The sequence below is a fragment of the Biomphalaria glabrata genome, chromosome 11, assembly GCF_947242115.1.
Source record: "Biomphalaria glabrata chromosome 11, xgBioGlab47.1, whole genome shotgun sequence".
Taxonomy (NCBI): domain Eukaryota; kingdom Metazoa; phylum Mollusca; class Gastropoda; family Planorbidae; genus Biomphalaria; species Biomphalaria glabrata.
Window position 1 is genome coordinate 13,835,518 of NC_074721.1, and position 3,024 is coordinate 13,838,541.

The following is a 3,024-nucleotide window of genomic DNA, read 5'->3' on the forward strand; positions in this document are numbered from 1 at the left end:
GCCCCACGGAACAAGGTTTGGAAAACACTGAGATATACAATTATCAACAGCAAAAATGTCCAAATCCTGGACATCTCCGGGACGTGAGTGATTGGATTTCGAGTCCACTTCCAGATGTCCTTGTCCTACAACTAAAACAGAGACGTCCTAAGTATCAGTACAACTACATTGACAGGATTTAGTAACTAATGATTTCCCTTTACCAATTACTTTCAAATAATGGAATAATGTCATATGTCAAGGCCAAGATGGTCGGCTATTTTTCCGGTTTAATACGTTAATCGCCAGACTATTTAACAAAACCTTTTCATTCACACTAGTTAAAGTGGATAAAGTGATCAGAGTGTACACGTTTTTAGCATTGCGGATCCCTAGAGAATTTTGCCTTTAAGAAATTACTTCAATATTTTGATGTCATCATCTTGCCTGTATACCTTGGGCCATTGCAAATATATATCTTCAGGTATATTTTGATTGTATTAAAACACTGGCTATATCTTTAACTTTCTGATTGCGTTTGGTTGTTTAAAAGTTTAAATTGTTGTATTATATACTTTGAGCTACTGTTGCTTTTATTTTGTTGCATTAAATTGACATTGCTAGCCAATGCTATGTGATTGTCTTATCATTTCTTTTAAAGGATGAACAAACATTGTACGGATCTACTACTATTGTCAATGTATCTTGTCATCTCTGCCACAAACTGTCAAACCTTAAGACCTCTTCATCTGTCGCCATTTATTCGTGAAGGGAAGATAACTGAAGCCCAGAAGCTAAGCGAAGTTGCAGACGAGAGAGGAGTTATCCCCAAAAGCTATGCCGGTTTTATCACTGTTGATCAGAAAGTAGGAAACAATTTATTTTTTTGGTTCTTTCCCGCCATCCAACCCAGCGTTAGGTCTTCTGCTCCACTTTTATTGTGGTTAAATGGCGGGCCCGGCGTGACGTCAATGTTTGGTCTGTTTCACGACAACGGGCCGATCAGACTAAGCTCGAAAATCAATGAATCCTCAGATTACGAGAAATGGAGCGAATCATGGGCCGAGACGTTTTCAATGTTATATATCGACAATCCAGTTGGAGTAGGCTATAGTTATAGTGAGAGTGGCGAGGAAGGTTATAGGTCAACACAAGATGGCTACTCTGGAGATCTTTATGAGTTCATCGAACAGTTCTACGTCCTGTTTCCAGACCACAAGCAAAGAGAGCTCTACATCGGCGGCGCTTCCTATGCTGGTCAGTATGTTACAGGGTTCGCTTATCTTCTGGCTCAAATGATTCAATCTGGCAAATCAAGTCTTCCTTTAGCTGGTATCTACCTCTGCGCTCCCTATTTGGACCCCATGTCCCAAAACCTGGCATACATGGACTTCTATCACTCCAAAGGGGCTGTGACCCCAAGGCAAATCGATGACTGGAAAAGGGAGACAATATCAACAATAACAGCATTCCAGAAGGGGGAGATGACCCAGTATGCTGTAACAGAAATAATGGAGTCGATACGACCGACGTTCGGATGCCCAGACGTGGGCAACTTCTTGTCAGAGGTGTACCCGCCGTTCGACGCGGTCCAAGACGTGATGAATTCGGACAGGTTGCGTCGATTGGTGCACGCTGGAGACGCCTCCTTCCTTGCCACAAACATGAGAGTATACGAGAAGCTTGCGAAGGATATCCTGCACAGTTCTAGTTCCAAGTTGACTTTGCTCATGGACAAGTTCAAGGTTCTCATCTACAATGGAGATCTTGACGGCATTGTCGGATCGCCCGTCGTGGAGGCGGCTCTTGCGTCCACGCATTGGTCCTTGCAAGGTGAATACAATGACTCTGTCCGACTTGTGTGGAAGCGGCGTGATCGTCTGCTGGGATTCTACTCAAAGGTTGGTCAGTTTTGTCGAGTGGTCATCCATAACGCTGGACACAGTGCGGGTCATGACCAACCTGATGTAACACGAGAAATGATGCTTCAGTTTACAACTATGGGATGTATACATGAGCAGAAATGAACAGTAATGAACAACAAAACTTTTTCATACTTATTAAGTGTGTGTGTTAAAATATAACTCCAGATAGCTAATAAGTGTGTCTATGTTAAAATGTAGCTCCAGATAGCTAATAAGTGTGTCTCTGTATTAAGATGTAGCGCCAGACAGTCAATTAATTATTGCTTATTAATTATATTGTTTGTTATCAAGTAAGGAAAAATACTTGTACATTATTGAGAGATATCAATGCAAGTGTGAAGTTCTTCCTCTTAGATACTTTTTTTTTTTGTATATCCGAGAATGGTTGTGTGAAAAATAATGAGAACCAATATAAAAGGGGAACGAACCCTTAATATTAGACAACGTTCACTTTTAGTCAACTTATTACTAGGAAGTGTGAGCTTATATTGCACACCGTTTAACACGAGGGATAGACGTCTTAATGATTCTAGAAGAAAGACTGTTTTAAATTCTGCGGAAGTGATCTGCAGGTTATGAGAGTCTGAGTTGTCTGGGACAAGGAGCTGTCCTTCGTGCTACCATTGAACTATATTGAGGACATGGAGTGACACTGGGAAGTGCGTTGATGGTCTGTACTAGTGTTTATGTAGAAAAGGACTTGTAGAACTTAAGACAAGACTCCCTGTGACTTGATAGCCGAAGTCCATGTTTCACTGAGTATTTTATAATTGTAAATAAAACATCGGCTATTGTAACCTCCTCTCGTTGAGTGATTAACTACAACATCTACATATGCTAATATGGTTTAAAACGAAGAAAAAATGTAATCTCTCTCTCTCTCTCTCTCTCTTGTCATGCAATTTTTTTCTATAATGCAAACATTTTTACAAGCTTTCGGTTTGGTAAAACACAAAATTGATTTTTCGCGTTTGAAATGTGATAGCTTTAATAGAGACTTGCGTAAAGCATTTAAACACAAGGTTACAAAGACACAAACCCAAAATCGGTCCCCGAAGTGGTCCACCCTGGAAAGGTAAAAAGGTAGGGTTCAATATTTTCAGAAAGAACATCAGAATGA

The 3,024-nt window shown here is 40.4% G+C and overlaps 1 protein-coding gene across 1 annotated transcript; it reads left to right on the plus strand.

Annotated features, from left to right (window-relative positions):
• Positions 1-334: 334 nt before the first annotated feature.
• On the plus strand, positions 335-2,687 carry LOC106072090 (probable serine carboxypeptidase CPVL). The gene is made up of 2 exons (XM_013232358.2): positions 335-463; positions 641-2,687. The coding sequence occupies exon 2, from the start codon at positions 642-644 to the stop codon at positions 2,004-2,006; it is 1,365 nt and encodes a 454-aa protein (XP_013087812.2). The 5' UTR covers positions 335-463; position 641; the 3' UTR covers positions 2,007-2,687.
• Positions 2,688-3,024: the final 337 nt, after the last annotated feature.